The 24,785-nt window shown below is 41.6% G+C and overlaps 1 protein-coding gene across 1 annotated transcript in view; it reads right to left on the bottom strand.

The window, feature by feature from the left end:
• Positions 1 to 24,785, bottom strand: part of LOC126297465 (protein ERGIC-53) — an 89,378-nt gene that overhangs the window by 51,748 nt on the left and 12,845 nt on the right. The window contains exon 7 of the mRNA XM_049988341.1: positions 9,490 to 9,646. Coding sequence (XP_049844298.1) covers positions 9,490 to 9,646 — 157 coding nt within the window. The remainder of the gene's footprint in view (positions 1 to 9,489; positions 9,647 to 24,785) is intronic.

Here is a 24,785-nt window from a genome sequence, read left to right as displayed (position 1 = left end):
TGCAGCAACATGCACGCTGCATATTTTCGTGTTACAAAAGTATAAATTCAAATTCCACCAAACACCGCATGTTACTTTCTGAAGCAATGAAATAGAGATTGCAATGCACTTTTGTAGGCCAGACATATCTCGTGTCACATGATCTCACCAGCTGATGACAGCGGGTATTCAGAGCTTAGGACACATGATGATGTCAGCCAATAGCAACGTCACTTAAGTAACGCGAACACACAATCAGAAAAAAGTTAAAGGTTTAAATTAATATACATTGTATTTCTACACGAAACGCAAAGCTTCCACATATAATATTGGTCTGTAAGATTAATACGCTGCAAGAGAAGCTAAGCTTTCACATACACTGTTGGTCTTTTATGCGCGTATTACAATTTAAGATATATCACACAAATGTGATCTTAAAATTTTTAATAATGACTTAACTGTCTGATCTTCTGGGCTCGAAATTCATCTAAATGACTTGTCATCAAGGAGTTGATTTTTAAATGACAGTCAAACGCTCTTTGATTTAAGAAATTCATCGTAAATTATCACACATAGCTCTGTTGTAACTGCCAGAATGGCACATTGATGGTAACACTTTTCAAACCACCATTCCGAATATTTTCCCGTGACCTGTTAGAAATAGGTTCGTTTCTGCAGCTGCCAGAGAGCGCCAGATGACAGGCGTCACCGCGCTTGCGCAGCTACGATGTCGTAGGGTGCGCACGTGTAAAACATTAAATGGTTCAAATGGCTCTGAGCACTATGGGACTTAACATCTGTGGTCATCAGTCCCCTAGAACTTAGAACTACTTAAACCTAACTAACCTAATGACATCACACACATCCATTCCCGAGGTAGGAATCGAACCTGCGACCGTAGCAGTCGCACGTTTCCAGACTGAAGCGCCTAGAACAGCTCGGCCACTGCGGCCGACTGTAAAACATTAAAAGATTGTACATTACGTCATACAAGAAAGAAGACATAAGAGGATACTCCAAGAGTATCAATTTCGAGACTCATACTAAAATGTGCACATTTGAAGTTCACATTTGTATGTCCATATTCCCAGTTAAGCAGGCCGACAATCTTTTTTGTAACAACAGAATATAATTCACAAAGTACAAGTATCAAATGCCTATTAGGCCTACTACAAGCTGAAAGCCTTACGTTAGGAAATAGTTTCACATTTCATTCATACGCTCCAGTTTCTCAAGTACGAGATCGAAAAGTAGTAGTAGTACGAAATTTTTCTACAAATTTGGAATCGTCCTATTGTTCCATAATTTATGTGACGTCCCCATCTCTTCTTCTTCCTCGTTCTAACAGACAGTCTTGTTATCACTAATTCTGTAACTATTCCTGCCAATGTTAAGGCTTATTCGCTTGTTAACTCTACTAACTCTGCCAGAATCACCGGTTTAGTTATCCCACGATTATTCTCCGGTTAGGCATTGCTACATATTCGTGCAAAGCGTTTTCCGTGCTTCTTCCAGAATAAAATTTAAAGCGGCTGCTACCCGGGGACTGTACAACTGGCCCTTACTAGAATAGCGATCTGGCCAAAAAATTTCTGTCAAAATTTCATTTTCTTAGACACACCGTGAAGGCAATACGTAATCTTTCTTACCTGTTATTTGTTTATTTCCACTCCTGTAGTCTGAATCTATGGAGTTAGCTAGTAATTATAACAACGCTCATCATTCGCAAACCCAATCAGACAGCAGTTGGCATTCATCGGTTCGGCCTTACTCCGCTCAGCTCGTATAGCCCCTTTTGTCTATACGAAAGTTTGTTTCTACATGCGACAAGGATTCCCCCGACGGAGACATCATGTACATTATGCACGCATTCACGTATCAACTTACAATTCATTCATAAATCAACTTAGAATGTGTTCAAAAACCGACAGGGGGGGCATTTCAAAGTCATATGAATAATCGATAGACTAACATGCGCTGGATGCTAGTCGCTTTGTGAAACAATGTTTTTTTCCCCCCCCTCAGTAGCATGAATTTGACCCCCCCGCCTCCTAGAACTGGGCCTGCTGCGCATGCAATAATATGTCAGCTTGGGCGCTCCAGTAAAATTTTTCCCGGTAGCATCTAGCAGTTTGCTGTGACTGCTTACACAGCCAACAGACATTTCTGTAGCCAGAAGCGGGAGAAGGTACTACTCAACTGCACATGTGCATGATCCCACTCTTAACTACTAAAACGAATCTAATGCAAACAGTTGTGACGTCACACTCAAAGGCAATCTGTTGTTACGGAACATTGCATAGTCTTCCTAAAACCTTTGACACATATTGCTGTTGGTAGTCGCTTGTATGAGCACTGTGTTTTGTTGCTGTATATGGAGCATTTCCTTTGCAATTTAAGTTTCATTTTAGTTTTTTCTCTCATTCACATTTTATTGTTGCAGTATTTTTCTGAAATAGCGGTATACAGTAATATCCTTTGTTAGAGTATCAGTCCTTGCCAGTCAAAATAATAAAAATTTAATTGAGAACAAAAACAATGAAAACTTCCCGGAATTCTAAAATAATCCAAGGTTTTTCCCGGTTTTCTCCCGGATGAAAAAATTCACGGATTTTTCCCGGATCTCCCGGTTGTCCCGGGTCGTATACACCCTGAAAGCAAATGTAGGGTGAGTAACTGTTTCTCCATTCAAATGGTTGGCCAGTTCCCTCCCTGTAGTACTCTAAGATTTGGAACCCAAGGAAAGACAACTGAACAGGCAGTGTGACTAAAGTCAGAGAGAAAGTCATGAATAGCAAATACCACATGGTTACAATGAGACTGTTCATTAAGTCACTTCGAAGTAAAAACGTGTCTAAGGAAGTGTGCTTAATAAAAATGTAGGGCTCTTAATTACTATTAGTGCCACACAACACATTCCATCAACAAATGGTGTTCTGAAAAGTGAGAGATTTGAAAGTATATCTCGCTCCATCCACAGTTCTAAAGCAGTCAGTGTAAATTATGAAAACATGTTGGTAACTTCTGAAGAACTGAGAGGAGCAAACACTGGAAGGTCATGCACGACGCGACAGTAACATTATGTTCTTGAACTAAATCAGTCCTAAATCATGGTTCAGGTACTAACCAAAGGGGAGCGGAGGCGGGATGTTCTACAGGAATTACCAGCAGCACATTTAAAATGTGGTTAGGCAGATTCCCTGGCAGGGGCTTTGAAGTCATTCCTACTGGTAATCCTGCTTGAGAGTGGGTGTCAGGGGGCCGATGCCCTTTGCATGCAAAAAGAATTTCCTAAATTGGATGACTTGGATATTGCTGACTGATGACTGCATAGGTGAGCAAAAGTTGGTACCACCGGAACTGAAGGATGATTCCCGCTTCAGCAAGGAGCCTGTCTATGGGGCTAGTCTAGAAGACACCATTATGATGGACAGGGTCCCTCAATTTCAAAGCTTAAAGTGCCACTGAGCCATAAACATGGTGCCCAAAGTCCGACTGAGGCGAGACCAATGCACAGTAAATATGGAGGAGAGTAGCGAGATTCACTACACGTGTAGGCAAGGAAGCTTTAAGCTTTTGCATGCAACTAGTCTTTAGCTGACGAATATGGAGGAGCCCTGTCACTATTTTATCCAAGAGAAGTCCCAACAATTGGGACTCTGCAACAACGTCTAAGTGCTGGGCACCCAATTACAGTTTTGGGTAAGGATGGGCCATGGTACAACGATAGAAATGCAAGACTCGCATTTTCTTGGGAAAGAATTGGAAACCCTGAGAAAGGGCCCAAGCAGAGACCGTTTGGATGGCATCTAGGAGCTGCCATTCAGTCAATGCTACAGATTAGGAGCTATACCGAATGTAAAAGTTGCTGACACACAGTGCAGGGGTGGCCAGTGGTCCGGCAAGAGGTAACTACATAATTGACAGCAATGAGGAAGAGTAACACTCAGTATGGACCTCTGTAGAATGCCATTCTCTTGGAGTCATGGAAAGCTATGTGATTTACCAGCTCTAATCCGAAATGACTGGTGAGATAAAAAGCAATGAAGAAAAATCGATAGGTTGCCTCTGAAGTCCTAGTCATGAAAGGCAGGTTAAATGTGATGGCGTCAAGTGGTGGTGTATGCCATATGTAGGTCAAGAACGATTGCAGTGAGTTGTTGGCATTTTAAAAGAGGCATGTCAGACTTCGGTTTTCAACCTAATCAGGTGGTCAGTTGAGGATCATCCCTCTATCCCTCTTGTAAGGCATGCTGATGGGGGCATACAAGGCTATGCAATTCAAGGTCCCAGCACAATCGTTGGGCTACTATGCTTTCAAGAAGTTTGCTGAGCATGTTAGCGAGATTAATCTGTCAGCAAACATATGGGAATTGGATTTTTGCCTGGTTTAAGGATTAGGATAACGATACTATCCTCATCTAACTTCTAGTCAAATACAGCTAAAGACTGAGGCGATGGAGTCCGAGTAACATTAAGATGTTGGGTCACATGATTATGAATTCAATCAGGGCCTGGGGCCATACCATGTGATAAGTCAGGAGCCTAAAACATTTCCCAGTCACAAAGTTTCATTGCATAATTCAGCATGACTGGGGTAGAGGATAGATGTCTTCAACTAGTCATTTGTGCATTCAAAACATGCCAAGTAAGAGGAGAAATACTACTATGATGGAGACACAGGAGATGTTTGGTGTTCCAAACCTGGAATAAAGAGGCATGTGTTTCGAAGGAAGGGATGCAGTGCATCCAGCATTCCTTCATGTTGTGTTTAATTAGACAGCAAGCCTCAGCATGAAACCAATTGAAGCTTACAAGTGTAATCTGTGAAGATGTTGCAGGGCCCTTCAACAATTCTGAATAGCTGTTGCAATGTCTTTGGTCCACCATAACACTGGCTGACAGCAGAATGGTCCTGTGGAACGGGAATAGCAGTTCCAGTGACATGGTTGACTGCGATAGACACATCCCCCAAGACTAATCAAAGCAATCTACAGCCAGTAAGTCATTTTCTTGCAGCGTAAAGTGAAGTGCAGACACACCAGTCAGGAACAAGAGAGAAGAGATGGCTGTGAGAAGAGGTCTGCCAACAGCACACTAACCGACTCTTCTCCAGGACAACAACGTGACGGCAGTGACCCCTAAGTGGAGAGGACGTAAGGGCCGCGCCTGACTGCTCGTGGCCAGTTGAACAGCAGCATCAAGATTAGACACTTGTATAGCAGTGACTTAGGAATTTTATATACTGAAGAAGCTTGTCTATTTTGCATGTCGCTCTTTGCTTGTGACACATCTATCTAACACGAAGTTAAAGTATTGTAATTACTCATTTTGTAATAAAACTCATTAATACGATTTGCTTAAATTGTTGTCTGGTGATCCAAGAAAGTAGGTTCCCTAGACACCCCATATTCAACGACTAGGCAGTATTTAACGTTTGGTGCCACGAAGTTGGACTGTTCCCATAGCAACAATATGTTAATGCTTCAGAGCCACCACAGCATTTTCGGTTTGTCGTGGGCTTGTGTGTTTTGCTGGCGCCTTAGTTCTACCTTGACTTTTCTTAGCAGGGACATGTCTACATATTTTAATGTGTCTTTTCTATTTAGTGTTTTCAGGTGGGAATTGCAGAAATTTTCTTTGCTTGTGTGCTTATTTTTATTGCTTGCCTTGTCCGTTTATCGCATTTGTCTCTTCCAAAATGAACAACCCACCTCTCTCACCCCATGCTCAGGTGCCTCAGCTGGAGCCGATAGATGCAACGTAGCTAACACAAATGTTTCAGTTCCAGACACAACAAATTGCATCTCTGCTCAATACTGAACAGCAGCTATTGGTGAACTGATACTAATGCTGTGCGAACTACAACAACTGTAGCTCCAAGTGTCGTACCGCCTTTCGCCAGTTATAAAAAAAAGATGGGGACTGACTCGAGTGGTTGTAACAGTATGAAGCACACATAATTGCTCACAACGTACCAAGTACTGTGAAACTACATTCCTTTTTGTCAACAGTAGAAAGTGCACAGTTTCACCTCATTCAGAAATTATTTCCTGACACCACTCTGAGTGAACATTCCAAAGATCAGGTTGCAGATTTACTAAGTATTATGACCAGAAAGATAATGTGGTGGCAGCTAGGTACCAATTCCTTCGTTGCAAGGAAAGGTCAGAGCTAATGTATTGCAATTGGATAACAGATTTGCAGGGTACGTAGAGGAAATGCAAATTTAAACGTGCATATGTGCTTTATTTTCAGATGTTCTGCTGTGTGATGCAATTGAGTACAATTTAACTCGTGTCAGACTTAGAGAACATATTTAGAAACAGTCAGATCCATAATTTAAGCATGTAGTGCAAATACTAGATCAGTACGATTCAGGATGTCGTAGCAGCCGATAAAGCTACGCTACCACCAATTTCTCAGGTTGAGAAAGAATTCACCCTTCACAACTGTCTCCTGTGATAGGGAGAGGTGGTGTGCTGTGAGATAAATGTAATCTCCCAGCTACCACCAGTTTCTTTTGTGGGCTGACATTAAAGCAAATTACAGTTTACTGGGCAGCTCTAACGCGACTGTGAGTAAATTTTTTATCAGTCTGACGCAGCATACGAAGTATGATGGATAACTGAAAGAATATCAGTTCTTTATTAGGTAAAGACATCAGACTGTAGAATGGGCAAAAAATTATTTTTCTCAGCTAATAGTTTTTGAAAAACTGGATGATAAGCATTTCATACTGGCCAGAATTCTGTATATCAGCACAGACACCGGCATTTGCCAATCAGTACAGCCATAACAAAAGCCACCTCAGAATGAATGCAAAGATAATATCTGTAGCAGTGACAGGGTTAATCCAAAAGTATTTACAATCTATCAAAAGTTTCCACCACATTTAAGGAAACTTATTTCAAATGTAACTGTCATAATTGTTAATACGTTTCTCCCACTGTGAGACATGACAGTCAATGCCTTTATGGAAAAATGTTAGTGGCTGCCTACGGGACCGTGACTATACCCAGGCACGCAACTCTTCATGTGAAGCAACTTCATAGCCATGAATGTCTTTTCTCAGGGCTCCAAATTATGGAATTTTCATGGGAAGAGATCGGGACTGGGTGGAGCATGTGTAAGGGCTCACCAGAGAAACTTATGCACGGTACTCTAAGCAACCATGGCAACATATGACCAGGCACTGATTTTTTTTTTTTTTAATGCAATTGCCATAATTTTGGAGCCCTGAGGAAAGACATTTGTGGCCACTGATTTGTTTCAGATGAAAACAGTGTCTCTTGTATCTAAGTGCGATAAACATCACAGTTATGGTAATTACTGTTGAAATAATAAAAAGTTCTGTTACTTTTTGTCTTTCTCATTCTCATGTGACTGCCCTTTATATATTGTACCACCACAGCTCCCATCATGGTATTTGGTCACTATAAATGGCTCAAAGACCAGTCTACACACCCCATCATGGGCTGAGCGATTGTTTCCATTCAACAGGGTGGCAACAATAACAATCAAATTTCCATTTGATTGTGTTTGCATGTGTGTCAAATACCAATTTTTAATAATGAATCATTTTGGGATAGTACCACCTGTCAGTTGATATCTGCTTCTACAATTTTGATACTACAGAAGGAAGGATTCAGGGCAATTGAGGCTGCTGGACCCACAATCATCTGTGGTTTCATGCCCTCCTTATAGTACTTGGTTTCGGTAGGAGTATCGAGGTAAGAGTCATGAACAGATGTAGACCAACCTGTCATGTGGCCCAATATCTGCACTATTTGAAGTCCCTGTCATTAGGGTATGAGGTTGCAGCAATTAAGGCAGCAGGACAAGGAAGGAGCAAACATCTGTTAAGGTTGGAATGGGCAGGGGGAGTAGGTTGCCCTTTATCACATGGGTTGAGGAGAACCTCAGTAAAGGAAAGGGGGAGAGTCCTCTCCCTCACATGAATGGATGAATTAAGATAGTCAAACAATCAAAGATCTTTAATTCTTTGACTTTATGTTCCCCTCCAGTGACAGGGCAGGTTGGTGATTGGTGGGAGTGATCCTCCCTGCAACTGAGCAATGAGATGGTTTTACATAAAGGGTACCCTCATGTTGTGGTTGTCTGACATTCTGTCCACACTGGTTTATTCAATGAACATGTGGCCCAATTTCAAACACTTTAAGCACCTCATTGTAGAGGGTACAATGGGCGTTAAATCACACTGCTAGACCATAATCTTAACGTTTTCCAGTAACAAAGTCACCCTCAAAACCCATGATAAATTCTTCATTGTCAACATTCTTATCCTCGGGCCCTTATCAGAGAAAACTGATAGAGTGGACACTGACTTTCCGAATCTGCACATAATTTCTCACTAGTTTGAAATATAAGGTCCCTAGGAATATTATACCCTTGTTCATTCATTATTTTTGTTCTTGGGGGGAGGGGGGTGTGCGGGGGGGGGGGGGGGGGGAGATAAAGTAATATCGTGAAGTTTGTTGCAGCGTAACAATGCCCGTGACTGGAAAGGAGAAGGGTGCTTTAATCAGCATGCATCCCTTCCACATTGAAGTGACCTCACCATATTTGACATCAATTCTCTACAAAAAATAAGGGTTTGGGATCTGAAGGACTGCCCACCAGTCTTGGGAGTTTAAGCACGTGTCTTTGCTTGTTTGTCTGGTAGATTTTCATTTCGATTCATAGCTAATGAGGGTAAATTTATCTGATGAAATTGCTGGTGCAATATGACCACTAGCATGGTTTAGCTTTATTCTCTTAACTATAACTATTCTGTCAGGGTGCCAACCACTACCTCACTTGGGGAGGGGTGTGAAGTGTGAAGGGAAGGTCTGTCTTCCACTAGGTGTCATCCCTCTATAGCTACGGTCACCTGGCATGGAAGTTGTCGAGAGTTGGTCCCATGTTCCATTTAAAATAGACCCCTGGGCATTCATTGTGAAGGATGAGGAGATACACCAGCAGCATATTCCCTGTAATCAGGTGGCTACCACAGGGATAACCTGATAACCCCCAACCCCCATCAACCATCTACTGTGTACTGGGTGACTTACAGAGAAATTTTAAAATTAATGTGGTGGTCAAGCTTTATAACAGGACATTTGTTAAATGAACCAAAATGGGTGTGTCATTAGCAAAAGGCAAAATAGAGTTACGAAAGCAGAGACTGAGGGGCAAGGCTGAGTCAACATCGACTAGAGTATCCATTGGACGTTTAAGTGATAAATATAGGATAGTGTTGCAGGACAGGAAGAGAAGAAAGGCTGCAATGCTCTGGGACTTACAATGTATAGACTCAAAAGAATGGGGAGAGCTAGTACAATTCTTTCAGCTTCTTCAGGTATGGCAATTTCCACAACTGTCAAATGTTTTTATAATTTAACAAGAGTCATGTGAAATAATGAGAGTAATAAACACTGCTCTTATAACTACAACACGAAATGCTGTAATGGACTTAAAACACTACTAGTCATTTTTTTAGACACTTACTCTTCTTTCTGCTGTTCCAACTTCTTCTGATAATCTGCATATTCCTGACTGAGTTTCTTCTGCTCCTCGTCAGTGACCCGTGCTGGAGAGGGCGGTGGAGGTGCTTGCCCAGGAGGATGCAAGCTTGTGGTCAGGAAGTGGAGAACATCGTGATCATCTATATAAACAAATTTCAGTGTTATTAGCAAACATTATAACAATGTGTACAATTTGTACTACTAAAATGCATCCAAGATCATTAACAAACTGCTAATGAAATACATATATTTCCACAATATTAAACTTTTGGGCACAGCACAATATGCATGATCTGTATATCAAAGGACATTAGATGAGCGAGTTACTTGCATAGAAACCACCGCATGATGAAAATGAATTCATGGCAGCCCTTTCAACTAGCCGCCTTATGATCAGAATGATACAGGCAGAGTAACTTTCTAAACACTTATGGAATGGTTGTAATAAAATAGCAAGATGTTTTGATCTCAGAATCAAGCCTGGAATGCTTAGGTCCTGTCTTTTGCTTTCAGGTTGTAAGAACAAAATTATGGTGACACATCCATGGCTGCAAGTCACTGCCAATAGGCTAATAGTGAGAGAAACTTCCAGAATGAGTTCGGATTGTTATACATCAAATGTTAAGTTCATCCTACTGAGGGTAGATGTTAAAATCCCATAGAAGGCAATTAGGGACGACCTCCTTCCAGAAGCTACCTTGTCCACAGTTGCTTCCAATGATACATGGAAAAGACCAGCACCTGCAGTTTCAGTTTGTGAATACTTTTGTAGATGAATGAATTATGGGATATCAAGAATGAAACTATTTGGATAAGATTAAGATGTTGAAATTAATTAGAAACAGATAAAGAATTGCAGGTGTGATTAAAGTTACTATTTGAACATTTTTGACAAGTTCTTTTACATAATTTAGAATGTAATTGTACTGTGCTGTATGGACAGTATGAATTCATTGTTTTTAGACATCAAAATAAAGGTAGGAAAAATACAGGAGAACTCACACTGAGCATAAGTTAGAATGTGTACACACACACACACACACACACACACACACACACACACACACACACACACACAAAATGCCCTGACAGCTCCGAGGGAGGCATCTGGATTGCCAGCTAGGAGTGTGTTAGTGTTCGTGTAAGAGGGGAAGGGGGGGGGGGAGGAGACTGGGTGGAGGGTACAAGGGCAATGGGTTACTTAAGATTGAGGCCAGGACAATCACAGGAACAGAGGTTGTATTGTAAGGATAACTCCCTCATCTGCATATTCTGAGAAGCTGGTGGAGGACAGAAGGATCCAGATGACTCGTGTTGTGAAGCAGCCACTGAAACTGAGCATGTTTGACAACTTTGTTCGTGGCAACAGTTTGGCAGTGGCCATTCCTAGTTGGTAGCCATAGAAACATAAAAGGCTGAGCAGTGTCTACAGCAGAGTTGGTATATGACATGACTGCTTTCACAAGTGATGGCATCTGATCAAGTAGGACAAGCCTGTGAAAGGGCTGGAGTACGAGGTGTTGGGTGAGTAGATTGGGCAGGTCTTGCACATTAGTCTGCTTCAGGGAGTGGGAGGGGTACAGGGATGAACTAGGAGACAGGTGGGCCACCTCTCTTCTGCGGGCCAGATCCAGCCCGCGATTGGTTTCAGTGTCGCCCACAGAAGAAACACATGGAAGAAAAACAAAAATGCTTCCACTGTACTCCGCCCAGAACACAGAAATGTCACATGGAAGTCAACAGTGCTTCACATATTCAGTATTACTGTCAATATGTGAATATGACAGTCTCAGGGCGCGTATTCTCATATGTCAATAGTGGAAACACTGACAAACAAGATTGATGCCAACCAAAATAGTCTCACTATTACAAATAGGTACTAAGTGCATGAGGGCAAGCATTATCGATCTGACAATCCATCCTTATGTTGATCACATTTTCTTAGTTTCACTTCTATGTAATACAGGTGGTATGTGCTACGTTCAAACAATTTGAAATTTTAAACTTTTTAAAATTAATAAAAATGATACCTTCTTTCTTAAGATTTACAGAAATAACCCGTGCCTATGTTATCAGTGGGGACTTGAAAATGTAGCATCTATTTTCTTTGTTTGTAAACGACTAGAAGCACAAATTTAAAAGATTGTCACACTGCACTAGTGGAGACGAACAAATTATTAGTTCTTTGAAAATGACTGTTGAAGTGCTGGTTTTTAACTGGAATGTTTGCTTTTACAAAAATTTCAGTACTTTTTTTCCAAAATTGCCTTTACTTTCTTCGTTTGGCTGCATTTAAGCTTTCAAAAATGATTGTTCTGTTGAAAAGCAGCAGCATTTTTCCACCAGTTGAGTGAATGTGTCTCTGACATGAGGTGTTTCTGGACACTGTCTTTTTCCACCCAATCTGAAGATTAAAAAGTTTGCAGACTATTAATTTTGACTTTTTGTGGGCATTCATAGCCCTGCGACCCATGCTTGATAATGCTAGAGGTAGAACCGACAAGGCACTTAGCACAGAAGTAGAACCAAACTTACAGCAACTCAATTTTAACGTTAGAGGAAGAATTTTGGTGCCATTGAAAAATGTTACAGATTTGGTTTTCCTATCCCTATAGAGCAGATGGAGGGCCCTATAGGCAACCACTGCAGATGGCCGCAAGCTTAAATAGACTACAATTTTAACCACCACAGAGAAAGGAGCGGTGCAGGGAAACAAACCCAACCCTGCTCCTATTTCACTGAGCAGCAGCCTACATCAGAACACATTGTCATCAGAATCAACACATTGTCACAGGGATCACTGAACTCTTCTGGTGTTGTAAGGGTCGTAATCTAAATATGTGATGGACCAGGATTGGCAGCTACACTTATTTAAAAAAAAGAGAGATGAAAAGGGCAATGCACAGCACAAAGCATTATCCAGGGACAGCTAACACCCAATTGCTTGTTTAAGTTAGAAGATTATTGTTAACAACTTAGTTCAGATTCGGCGTCTAACACTATTAGATACAACTACAGTTCAAAACATCCATCACCTAATTTTCTATGTTAAAACTGTCTGCTTTATAACATCTTTTGAACTTTAGCTACCAAACAAAGGCATTTCTTTCTTATAAAATGCTAGGTCTCATGGCTGAGCAGTACGTTGCATTGTGCGACATGTACCTTAAACAGACCATTCAACCATCTATACTGCAATGGCACCAGATCATTGAGCACAATGGTACATCGTTGCTTTCATACACTGTATTTTGCAAGTAAGTTCTTGCACACATTATCTTTCGAAACTGGGCTTTGCCAGATGATGTACAATGCCAGTAAATGTTTACATTTTCGATACTGTATGCAGAAAATACAGCGATTTCAAACTATCCCTGATAAATAGATCATCTGGATCAATTCACTATGAAACAGCGTCTATTAAGTAATTTCGCATTTTCAGGCAAAATTCGTATCTATTTCATGTTTATCACAAAACGCGAATTTGCCTGGTCCCAAGTGATCAGTTATCAAAACTATTCTTCAAATGTTTATATTTATTTACAGGTCATGAACATTGTTTCTTTACTAACGGCATTACAGAATTCTGGGAAAGAAATATGTAAGACTACTATTGTAAAACAACCTAAGATAAGAAAAGATGTTCTTGATGCATAAATAAAGGTGAACATCTGAAGATGGACTAAACATAAAATGGAAATACCTTCGAAAGTGCATAATTTGTTTCTGCGTCGGGAAATGGGTGCCATTCATATCAGTGCATTGCTCCATAAACTAACTTCACTGTCACTATAGTTTTGACTGTGCACTAGCAGTACATTTGTCATGTCATGTGATGAGGTGGCCCACAAACTTAGGTGAGCATGTCAATCAGGCCCACAGGTCACCAAAGGTTGCCCATCCCTGGACTAAGACGACATGTACGTTCGTTGGGTGGGTAACAGAACACCACCGTAGGGGAGGTAGTAAGGATCTCAGGTAGTCTGTCCCTCATTTCAGGGCAGGACGAGATATAATCAAAGCCCCAGTTAAATTGTTCCAGTCCAGGGTGATACTAGGTGATGAGGGGGGCACTCCTTTGTAGCTGATTATTGGGGGAGGTGAGAGGATTGGTGGTGTGAGAGGATACGGCATGCGAAATTTGTTGTGGACTAGGTTGGGATGGTATTGGCTGTCTAAAGGCCTTTGTGAAGCCTTCAGCATACTGGAAAAGGGAGATCTTGTCACTGTAGATGTGTCGTCCATGGGTGGCTAGGTTGTACGAAAGGGATTTTTTGGTGTGGAATGGATGGCAGCTGTCGAAATGCAGGTACTGTTGGTGGTTAGTGAGTTTCATGTAAAGAGGTGTGGACTGAGTCATCAGAGAGGTGGAGGTCAGTGTTCAGTGAGGTGGCACGTTCAGTAGAGGAGAACTTGGCCAAACAGATGGGAGAAAAAGTGTTGATGTGAAGCAATGTAGATAGAGTGCCTTGGCCCTGAGTCCATATCACGAAGATATCATCAATGAACTTTAATCAAACAAGAGGTTGGGATTATTGGAAGACTAGGAAGATTTTCCCTAGATGGCCCAAAAACAGGTTGACATAGCAGGGTGCCACGTGAGCAACCATGACTGTGTCACAGATTTGTTTGTAAACCTTCTCTTCAAAGGAAAAGTAGTAGTGGGTCAAGATATAATTGGTAAGGTGTATAAGGCACGAGGGAACACCTTAGAGACTGAAGGATGTTGAAAGAGGCAGTGTCCTGTAGTGGCAAGTCCATCGGTATAAAGGATGTTGGTATATAGATGTGGCATCAACAGTGACAAGTAAGGATCCAGAAGGTAAATGGGTGGGGATGGTGGAAAGTTGGTGAAGAAAGTGGCCATTATCTTTGACATGGGAGGCTAGGTTTCAGGCAATTGGGTGAGGTGTTGGTAAATAGTGGAAATTCTTTCAGTGGGAGCACAATAGCCCAATACAATGGGGCATCCATGACTGATGAGTTTGTGAATTTTGGGGAGCATGTAGAAGGTGGGTGTGTGGGGTATTGTTGTGGTGAGGAGGGAGATGGACTCAGGTGAGAGCTTCTGGAAATGACCTGTGGATTTCAGTAACGATTTGAGATTATTTTGTTCAGGAAGTCAGGGATGATGATTAGGTCTGGATCTCTTTTCAGGCTGTGTATGCTTGTCTTTCCTTCTGCTGAAAGATCAGTGTTCTTCAAAATGCATCTAGAGATGGTTGGTGAGGCCAAGTTGGAGGTAAGGAATGGGATGGTTAGGGGAGGGGTGGGGGGAGGGTCCCACTTGAATGGTGGTATGAACTGTGAGACACTGTTCAATGTTGGCATTAGGTTTGCTTTGGTCAGAGAGACTGGTGAAAAATAAGTGTTTCCACCTTAGAGATCGGGAGGAGGAGAGCAGCTACTTGTCAAGACAAGTTTTTGGTGGAGATGTTAGCAACAGTATTTTGGGTTTGCTTGGGTTCTGGGTTTTTAGGAGGGAGTTTTGGGAGATGTGGTTAATTTTAACAAGTCTACCATGCTGGGTCTGGGTGCTTTGAAGGGCTAAAAAGGGAGCGCACAGTGAGACGGATGGGTGTTTATGGATAGTGATACCCTATAACAGGAGGAGGATGTCAATGGATTGGACAATTTATGGAGTTGGTATCTGGAATGGTCCTCCAGGTTTCGGAGTGCAAGGGTTTCTATTTCGAAGCTGAGGTGTACGTAGTGAGGACTGTACAATAAAAGTATCTTGTGAAGCAAACAGAGGTGGTTCTAGGGTATCTGTGCCAAGGAGAGGTATTTTTGGAGTACTAGTTCCACTAGGGATAGCGACTGGTAGAACCTGAAAAGGCGAAGTTCATTACGAAAGGAGGGATTGCATCCAGCGTAGGGGATTTTTATGGTTAGGCCACTTGGGGATTGAAACACGTGTTGGACTGGGTTTTAGCCAGGGAAAAAGATATTTTTCAGAAGTGGTGCAGGAAGACGGAGAAGGGATCCATTGGGGTATGGATGATCCGAAATGGGAAATTACATGCGAAACGGGCAAGTGAAAGTGTAAGGTGGTTATAATGAGAACTGGATAATATAGCAAGAGTTCATCAAGTGGAAAGGACAGAAGAAGTAGTGCTAGGAGCAATAAGACTTTTGTGGCGTGACAGTAGTTGGAAGTGTGTAAGATACCATCACACGCGAGAATGAAGAAGGAAAGAAAGTTCTGACAGGAGGAACTGGTGAGGTGGGACAAATGAATTCAGAGTTTAAATGTACTGGTTGGTTGTTGGAAGGTGGTTTAACTGACCTTGTAGACAGGTGTTACACAGAACATGGTGCATCGTAGCCGTAATGGTTGCAACTGGAGCTCCAGGGTGTCACAGAAGCCATGCATGACCATGTCACCTGTATTCGAAAAACTGTCATCCCTTCCTCCCACACAGCCCCAATCCTCCCACCACACAAGAATCAGCTACAAAGAAGCACCCCCCCCCCCCCTCATCACCCAATATCTCTGAGGGACACTCTACCTAAGATCCTTCCCACCCCTCCTAAAGTGGTGTTCTGCCATCCACCAACATCATAGTCCATCCCAATGAAACTAGTTCCCAACTCCTCCTCACAAGGACCATATTCCTGTGGCACACCAAGGTGCAAGGCATGCCCAAACCACCCACCCAGCACCATCTGTCACAGGCTTGTCCTACACCAGCAGAGCCCTGGTCATTTACGAAAGCAGCCACGTCATATACCAACTCTGCTGAAACAGTGCACAGCCTTTTATGTTGGTTTGACTATCGACCAGCTATCCACCAGGATGAATGGTCACTATCGAACTGTTGTCAAGAACGAAGTTTACCACCCAGTGTCTCAACAGGCAGTTGAGCACAACTTGCTTCATTTCAATGGCTGATTCACATCCCAAGCCAGATGGATCCTTCCCTCCAGATTCTCTGAACTATGCAGATGGGTTATCCTTACAACACATCATCTGCTCCTGTAATCAGCCTAGCCTCTGTATCAGATAGCCCACTGACTCTGCACCCTCCATCCAACAGTCCCCTTCTTCCATCCTGTCACCCCTCCTAATTCACATCGCCTTCAGCATGTGTTTCTTCTCACCATCAGCTAAATCATGCCAGCCCATATATCTGCCCCCTATGTACATCTACATCCATACTCCACAAGCCACCTGACAGTGTGTGGCGGAGGGTACCTTGAGTACCTCTATCGGTTCTCCCTTCTATTCCAGTCTCAGTGTTCGTGGAAAGAAGGATTGTCGGTATGCTTATGTGTGGACTGATCTCTCTGATTTTATCCTCATGGTCTCTTCGCGAGATATACGTAGGAGGGAGCAATATACTGCTTGACTCCTCAGTGAAGGTATGTTCTCTAAACAAACAAAAGCCCATACCGAGCTACTGAGCGTCTCTCCTGCAGAGTCTTCCACTGGAGTTTATCTGTCATCTCCGTAACGCTTTCGTGATTACTAAATGATCCTGTAACGAAGCGCGCTGCTCTCCATTGTATCTTCTCTCTCTCTTCTATCAACCATATCTGGAACGGATCCCACACTGTTGAGCAGTATTCAAGCAGTGGGCAAACAAGCGTACTGTAACCTACTTCCTTTGTTTTCAGATTGCATTTCCTTAGGATTCTTCCAATGAATCTCAGTCTGGCATCTGCTTTACCAACAATCAACTTTATATGATCATTCCATTTTAAACCACCCCTAATGCGTACTCCCAGATAATTTATGGAATTAACTGCTTCAAGTTGCTGACCTGCTATTTTGTAGCTAAATGATAAGGGATCTATCTTTCAATGTATTCGCAGCACATTACACTTGTCCATATTCCTAGCCTGCAAACAGGGCACCTCCCTCCAAGCCGCTAGCCACACTCCCCCAGTCACTCACCTCCCTCTACCCAACCCACCCGACACTACCCTCGTCGCAACCAGTCCGCACTCTGAAAAACAACACTGATGCCACCAAAAAAGGGCATTGATGTTACCAAGTCTACCCAGCAACATGCAAGAGGGGGAAGGGGGGGGGGGGGGGGGGGGAGACGTGACACAGGCACACATGCACGATTGTGTGTGTGTGTGTGTGTGTGTGTGTGTGTGTGTGTGTGTGTGTGTGAACTCTGAAAGCTACCAAGTTTTTCCATCTTTTCTATGTGCCGGTGAGTAGTTCCCTTTAATCCTCAAGTACTTATATTTTTACAAGGATTTTCACGAAACAGTAAAAAGTAAGGAATTTTAGAAACTGAGGAATGAGTAACCGCCAGTGTTGCCATATGTATTTTACGTAAACCATTGATGTTAGTAAAAAATCTGAAAGCAATCTTTCCCAATTCCTTTTTTGCTTTGATGCATTCTGGATAATTTATACTGTTGGTCAAAAGATGCCGTTCTTCAGCAATATTCTTCAGTTTCCCCTATCATGACAAATATGTATATACATGCAGCTGAGTCTTAAGAAACTTTAACAGAATGAAGATAGTGAAATGCTGAATGACACAAGAAAGCCAATAACTATCAAGTTTGGTTTGGATACGAACAGTGAAGGAAATCGGCCATGCTCTTTTCAAAGGGGTCATCCTATCATTTGCCTTAAGGAATCAGAAAACCACAGATAAATGGCTGGGTAGAGGTTTGAATCCCTATTTGTAAAATGGTTTTCTTGTGCTTTAACTACTGTGCCACTTCGTTTGGTGTAAAGCCTGATACAAAACTGAAGATAACTATGATTATTGTACACATAAACCTAATTAACTACTGCATCTGTACTGTTGGCTTGGCTCAGGATGTCAGTCTTGTTAATGTGTTGTGTGCTGTTATATACGTACTATAAATTTAAATTTCCACTGCACTTTTATGTCTTTATGTGAAGGCTAATCTTAGGAACTACTGCACTGATTTTAACATGGTTTTCACTAATGGAGTGATTCAGGAGGAAGGTCGGTCTGTCTAATTTATTACTACTAAGCCAGACATGAGCCAGGGCAGGTCACTAGTCTTGTAATAAAAGTGGCATAATGCACTTCTGCAAAAATAAAATTAATTAATATGAGAGTAAGAAATGTGTTAGTGACTTGCATTAATTTTCCAAGGGTAGATGTGGTTTTAAAAATGATGAAGACTGCAAGGCATTGTCAAAGGTTACTGGAGGATCAAACTGGGGTTAGGACTACGTTTAATACCTCCTCAAACGTTACCACAGGGCATTGTAAAATATGGGGACAAGTTACCTAGTTAGTTACATGTTTCACTGATCAATCTCACAGTAACCTACTCCATTCACTTATAATTCCTATTCAAGAATTTATCTATGGTATAGAAGGAGTTGTCAAGGAGATATGATTTCAATTTATTTTTTAAACTATTACTGCTATCTGTCAGACATTTTATTTCATCTGGTAATTTATTGAAAAGTTTTACAGCAGCATATTTTACCCCTTCCAGTGCCAAAGATACGTTATGCAGAGGATAATGTTAAGTCATCATGAATGCCATTGTTGCTTTTAAACTGGTCCATGTTGAGAATATATTTCACTACCGAGTAGATGCACTGTGAGGCTGTTGTAAGAATTCCTAACCTTTTAAACAGATGCCTAAAAGATGTGCGACTATGAGTCCCACACATTATTCTAACCACTTTCTTTTGAGCAGTGGATACTTTTTGCCTAAGAGTTGAGTTACCCCAAAATAATATTCTGTATGATATAAGAGAGTGAAAGTATGCAGAGTATTCTAGCTTGCTAATTTCTATATCCTCAACATTAGCAATTATTCTGATTGCAAAAGTTGCTGAACCTAGTCACTTTAGGAGATCCAAAATATGAATTTTCCACTTACAATTCTCATCTACATACACACACCCAAAAACATAATATGCTCTATCCTGGCTACTGACTTCTGTTGACGTGTTACATTTTTTTTGAAGGAACTGTACTCTTTGCAGTAGAAAATTGGATGTATTGTGTTTTTTCGAAGCTCAGAGCAAACTCAGAAGCAGAAAACTTTTCCAAAGACATTATTTCTATAATTTTCTATTGGAGCTTCTTTTACTGGATTAATAATGATGCTTGTATCATCAGCAAACAGTATCAATTCAGCTTCTTGTTTCAGATAAAAAAGGAGGTCATTCATATACATCAAGAACATAAGCGGACCCATGATCAACCCCTGTGGAACACCTAATGTAATTTTACCGCAGTTAGATAAAGTGGGCAACTGAAACTTAAATCACTTAAACCACAAAGAAATTTTTTACTTCGTATTCCGTAGATGTGACTTAAACCACTCATATGCTGTTCCATTTATACTGTAGAATTGTAATTTCTGTACCATAATGTCAAGGTTCACACGGACAAATACTTTGGATAAGCCACAGAAAATTGATGACATTTTACTATTTAGATACTATTATGTGGGCAGCATAATTTTATATTGCTGTTTCAGTAGAACAGGATTTTTGAAATCCAAACTGTGATTTACTAAGTATCCCACTACTGTTGAGATGGCTAACCACTCTTTAGTAGATTACTTTCTTGGTGATTTTTTAAAATGCTGTAAGCAAAGAAACTGGCTGGTAATTATTGACATCTGTGGTGTCCCCTTTTTTGTAGAGAGGTTTGGGAATGGCATATTTTAGCTTGTCTGGGAAAATACCTTGAGTTAGTGATGCATTACAGATGTGACTCAAAACATCAGCTGTAACTGCTCCACATTGTTTTCATATCTTGTCAGAGATGTCATGTACATGTAACATTTATTTTTCAAAGATTTAATGATTTACCTTATTTCACAACAGGTTGTTTGATGTAAATCTGACAAGGAATTTTCAGAACTGACTTTTCCATGTATTGCTTGGCTTTTTCTTTTGAACTATTCTCTCAAATTTTTTCCACTTACACTTAAGAAATGGTTGTTAAATACATTAGCTATTTGTGTATTATTGGTTAAGTTGGTCTCATCTTTAGTAGTAATACTACCTAACCCAGTGGTTACTTTTCCTGTCTTTCTTCTAACAACATTCCATATTAATTTGATTTTATTGCCCGAGTTGTTAATTTCACTTATGAATATACATTTTTCATTTGTTTTTAATTTTCTGACAACTTTTCACAGAATGTTCAATAATTTTTATAGTGTAAAATTACTTCTGGGTCTTTACTAATCTTTGCTGTCTCATACAAATTTATTTTTCTTTCTGAAGACATTTTAAAACCTATATTCAGCCAATGTTCTTCGAAAATTATTTGGTGTTGCATTTAGTAATTTTTTGGGACAACAATGTTCAAAAAGAGAGATTATAAATTTATAAAGAAATGCGTTCCATTTATCATTAACATTTGGCTCATTTTATACATCTCCCCAATTAACATTCTCTCTCTCTCTCTCTCTCTCTCTCTCTCTCTCTCTCTCTCTCTCTCTCTCAAGAGCACTATAGATACCGGGTTGATCAGTCTTACACTTTTACCTGATGTTTTCTGAACTGCACACTGTGGCAGGTTTTGTAAATGTCTAGTTGCGGCTACAGCCAAGCGGTGCTTATTGCCATCTTCACTGCCTGAGTATTTCAGTAATTAGTTGAGGATCACAGGTAACAGATTTCTTTAATGTAAAAGAACGCGAAAGGAACAAATGATATGAGAACTGCTACATAGAAGCAGCATTGAGAGGCAGACAGATAAAATTTAGTAAAACCCTAAATTAATGAAGCCACTTTTAAGGAAATTCTGCTTTTAAAGAATATTTCCATTGGTCCTGGTAAAACTCCTATAAGAACAATGCTATTTCTCCCCACTTTCAGTGAACCCCATTTTCAGAAAATGTTCAATTTTGAAGAATAAACATGAAATCTTTTGCAAATTCAAATTCAGTTTATGTGCAATTCCCAATACGTTCAAGTGAGAGTTTGATTTCCTTCCATTTCATTTCACACAAGTCATTTCTTGTCATGTGGCACAGTAAATGGTGGTAAATTCAACCAGCCAACATGCATGTAAATCATCATATGTAACTCTACTTGCCTTCTAGCTATACCGGCACATGTGCTTAATGAGCCTGAAATCATGGCCTTTGTCGGGGACACACACACACACACACACACACACACACACACACACACACACACACACACACACACACACACACACACACACACGACTGCAGCCTCTAGCTGCCGAAGCCACACTGCAAGCAACAGCAGCAGGCATGAGGGCAGGGAGGGGTAGTTTATTTGTTTACTCAAGTGACAGTTTTCAATTTTACTTTTTTGGAGTTATAGACTGCAAATGTTGAAAGTTTACAGTTCAGCAGAAGATGACTATCATTCGCAATGTCAATGTCAATGTCAATCTTTAAGATAAATATTTGCATTATGCTGAAGAAATGTTGTGCTCCTCCTCCAAACTGTACAAGTCATCTGCAGCCTCTGGACCTGGGCATAATACACGCTAATAAAGCCAAATACAGAGTAGCAGTTGTTCAGAAATCAATGAAATTCTTTGAGAGGAAGGAAGCCATGAGGCTCAGCCTTGTGCAGACTGCGTGTAAGTTTGTCTCTGTAACAAACTATGTTAAACTGTTTCACAAAGGCTGGCTATGGTACATCAATTGCTTCAAGACGACATTGTTTCAGAAGGAAGTAAAAACAAACTGCTATTTTTGAAAATGCAATATTCCAGAACATTGTTGTTGTTGTGGTGGTCTGACTCATGTACCTGAGACTGCTGCAAATGAAATGCTTATAATGGAACACAAGTAGCACCTGGAAATGAGGGGGAGGATGAGGAGGCAAATGAGAGCACTGCATAAAGTTTCACTCTTGCTGTGCAAGGAACTGATATTATCAGGTAAGTATTTTTCTCTTTCAATGTAAATTAATCGATTTTAACTTATCAACACACTGGAGCAACAACTTCTGTTATTAGAGTGTTCTGGAATGGCAAAACAAGGCTTCCTGCTTTTTTAAAAAATGAAAGTCTGCCCCCGGTATCTGAGTGGTCAGCGCGACAGACTGTCAATCCTAAGGGCCCGGATTCAATTCCCAGCTGAGTCGGAGATTTCCTCCGCTCAGGGATTGGGTGGTGTTGTCCTAATCATCATTTCATCCCCATCGATGCGCAAGTAGCCAAAGTGGTGTCAAATAGAAAGACTTGCAGCAGGCGAGTAGTCTACCCGACGGTAGGCCCTAGCCACACACCATATATTTAAAATGAAAAATGTGTTCTGTGAAAACTGTAATAATTGTGTATTTACTGCATTTAAATTAGTATCACATAATATTAGTAATTCTGTAATTAAATAGCACTTATATCACTTAAACATGCTTGAATTATGACTGTCACTATGTACCCTCACAAAACCTCCAGTTAAGGAAAATCCCTATTTAAAGGAAAAAAAATTTTGGATCCTCAGATATTCATTAAAAAGGGATTTAACTGTACTGCTACATATTTAGCTATCAGGCTATACTGCTTGCATTACATTACTCAGTATACATTGTTTTCTTTCTCTGCTTCCCCATGTTTCCTTGTCACCTTCTGAATCGGACATGCTTCAAGCTGGTTGGTCTGTGGCATTGAAGGGACCAGACTACTAGGGTCATCAGTCCCTTTTTCCATGAACTTTAAACACCCACAAGGAATAAAAACAAACAATGGAGATGACAAGAGACAACACAGGACAAGAAAGACACAGACAGAGACCAGACAAAAGGAAATAAAAATCACACGGAGTGAGACAGTGGTTGGCTGACCATAGGAGAAAAATAAATAAATATATAAAACTCTAAACCTGCCATCGCAACGTCATTTGATAAAAGTGCAGGAAGCGTATCAGGCAGCGCAAATGTCTGCCTGGGTGGAGTTAAAAGCGGGCAGTCTAACAAGATGTGGACCACTATCAAAGCTGACTCACAGCGACAAAGTTGGGTTCTCGCAGCACAATAAATAGCTGTGTGTCATCCAGGTGTGGCCAATGAGCAGCTGGCAAAGGACAACAGAGTCCTTGCGAGAGACCCACAAGGAGGAGCGCCATGCACCGGTAGCCTCCTTGATGGCCCGAAGTCTGTTGGATGAAGGAAGGGCACACCATTCTTCACCCCAGGTGCAAAGTACCTTCTGCCGCAAAACTGACCTCAGGTCACTCTCCGAAAAGCCAACCTCCAAGGCTGGTGCACCAACAGCCTATTTGGCCAGCGTATCAACACGTTCATTTCCCGGGATGCCTACATGACCCGGGGTCCACACAAAGATCACGGAGTCACTACAGATAACGAAGGTCTCACCTGAGCAGGAGCAGATATACTCTAGGGTGCGAGAGATGGTGACCAGCTCGGCACTGAAAACACTGCCAGCCAGCAATGAGTGTTGTTCATAACGATCCCCCTAGAGTAAGAGCGTAACCGACATGGCCAGCAACCATCGAACCGTCAGTATAGACATCAGAACCTTGAAATGAGGCAAGGATTGAAATAAAGTGGTGGTGGAGGGCCTCAGGAGGGATTGAGTCCTTCGTGCCCAGTGGCAAATCAAGCCGAAGGCATGAGCGGGGCACACACCACTGGGATATACGCAGAGGCGCCTGGAAAAGAGGTGGAACATGAAAAACCTCAAACCCAGAGAGAAGAGCCCAGACACGAACTGAGATCGTACACCCTGATCGGGGCTGCTGCTCTGGCAGATGGACGACGAAGTTGGGGAACAGCAGATGGTAATTGGGATGCTCAGGCGAGCTACAAACATGAGCAGGGTAGCGGCCAGTAATTTTTGGCACTGAATCCGCAATGGAGGGACACAAGCCTCCACAATTATGCTAGTGACAGGGCTTGTGTGGAAAGCTCCAGTGGAGAGTGATTCCACTGTGAAGAATGCGGTCAAGCAACCGCAAAGCAGAAGGGGATGCCGAACCGTAAGCCAGGCTCTCATAATTTAGACGGGACTGGATTAACACCTGGTACAGCTGTAGAAGGGTAGACCAATCAGCACCTCAGCTGGTGTGACTCAAGCAACGAAGAGCGTTAAGATGCCGCCAGCACATTTGTTTAAGCTGCCAAATACAAGGCAGCCAAGTCAACTGGGTATCGAAAACCAATCCCAATAACCGATGCGTCTCCACCACAGCAAGAGGTTCGCGGTCAACCTCCGTCTCACCATGCGTTCGAGCAACTTGCAAAGAACATTGGTGAGGCTAATGGGGTGGTAGCTGTTCACCTCCAGTGGGCTCTTGCCAGGTTTCAACACGGGGATTACGACGCTTTCCCGCGATTGTGACAGGAACTCA

This window comes from Schistocerca gregaria, chromosome X, assembly GCF_023897955.1.
Source record: "Schistocerca gregaria isolate iqSchGreg1 chromosome X, iqSchGreg1.2, whole genome shotgun sequence".
NCBI lineage: Eukaryota > Metazoa > Arthropoda > Insecta > Orthoptera > Acrididae > Schistocerca > Schistocerca gregaria.
This window is presented reverse-complemented; position numbering and strand designations above follow the sequence as displayed.